General features: G+C 60.9%; 2 protein-coding genes across 2 annotated transcripts in view; one reads left to right on the top strand and one right to left on the bottom strand.

The window, feature by feature from the left end:
- Positions 1 to 4: 4 nt before the first annotated feature.
- On the bottom strand, positions 5 to 1,374 carry LOC107199131 (CASP-like protein 4A1; the record flags this gene model as incomplete). The annotated part of the gene is made up of 1 exon (XM_015616467.1): positions 5 to 1,374. A coding segment is annotated over exon 1 (543 nt), but the record flags the coding sequence as incomplete, so codon positions are not given.
- The window catches only part of LOC107199130 (nucleoredoxin-like protein 1), a 4,692-nt gene continuing 3,860 nt past the window's right edge, over positions 549 to 1,380 (top strand). Inside the window, exon 1 of the mRNA XM_015616466.2 lies at positions 549 to 554. Within this exon, the coding sequence (XP_015471952.1) occupies positions 549 to 554 (6 nt within the window). The remainder of the gene's footprint in view (positions 555 to 1,380) is intronic.

Below are 1,380 nucleotides of genomic sequence, written 5' to 3'. Positions count from 1 at the left end.
ACTGGGAATGGGATAAACCCTTACTGGGAGCACTGGGAATGGGGACAGGGTTACTGGGAGGAACTGGGGGAGGCCTGGCAGGGAAATGGGGGGCACTGGGAGGAACTGGGAAGAGCTGAGGGCAATGAGGAGGGAACTGGGATGAACTGGGATGAACTGGGAGAGACCGGGAAGAGCTGAGGGAAGGAGGACGGAACTGAGGGGGGAACTGGGCCGAACTGGGCCGAACTGGTGGCCACTGGAGCGGCCCCAGGCGGTCGCCCCCGGCCCCCCTCACCCTGTAGGCGCCCGCGGTGCTCTCGGGGTGCTCGGGCGGCACCAGGCGCTCATCGCAGAACGCCACGAGCCAGCGCGAGGGATCCGCGCCGGGAGCCGCGCTGAGGGCGCCCGGGAGCTCCCGCGCCAGCAGCGGCACCAGAGAACCCCCGGACACCCCCAGCGTGAAGCGGCCGCCGCTCGCCACCGCCTCGGCCGCGGCCTCGGTCACCGCCCGCGCCAGCGCCGCGCCGAGCTCGCCCGGAGAGGGGAAAACCTCCACGGCCGCCATGATGGCGGCCTGAGGGGAGAAGGAGGAGGAGGAAGTGACGTCAGCAGCGCGCCGCGTTGCTAGGCGGTGAACGCGGCGCGGCGAAAGTTACGTCAGAGCTGGCGTTGCTTAGCAACGCGCGGCCTAGTGAGGCCTAGTGAAGCCTCGGCCTGGCGTAGCGGCGCTGGCCGGAGGAGCGCGGCTGTTCCGCCGCTTTTCTCCGCATAAAGCTTCCCTCGCTGTTCCCCCCGAGCCCCGCAGCACAGCACGCGGCACAGTCGCTGGTTTTTAATGGCCTCGCGGTCAGGCACGACCAAGGCAGCGAATCGGGTTAAAAACGGCCCGAAAGGGTTAATGCCAATAAATATGTCCGGGAGTCCCTAACGGGGTTAATTAGGCACGAATTAGACGTTAATTAGCGCTGTCAGAGTTAATTAGCGGCGGAGGAGCCGCATCCATCGTTCTCCCTCAGTCCCGGTTTTCCTCAGAATTCCGCTGTTTTCCCTCAGAAAAAGTCAGGATTTTCCTGCAAATTCCTGGGAATTCTGCCGGGTTCCTCCTGGATCCTTGCGAGTTCCGCTGTTTTACACTCAAATCCCGCTTTTCTCCTCAAAATCCCGCTGTTTTCCTGCGAATTCGGCTGTTTTCCAGGAAATCCAGGGACGTTTTTCAAGGGGATTTTCCCATTTTTGGGACCCCAGAGAGGTTTTCCATCAGGATTTTCCCATTTTTGCGGTCCCAGGGAAGTTTTCCAGTGGAATTTTCCCATTTCCTGGATTCTAAGGCAGTTTTCCAGCTGGATTTTCCCATTTCCAGGAAATTCAGGGACGTTTTTCAAGGGGATTTTCCCATTT

The sequence above is a fragment of the Parus major genome, unplaced genomic scaffold (assembly GCF_001522545.3).
Source record: "Parus major isolate Abel unplaced genomic scaffold, Parus_major1.1 Scaffold447, whole genome shotgun sequence".
Lineage (NCBI taxonomy): Eukaryota > Metazoa > Chordata > Aves > Passeriformes > Paridae > Parus > Parus major.
The sequence above is the reverse complement of the archived record's forward strand: the minus strand, read 5'-3'. Positions and strand labels throughout refer to the sequence as shown.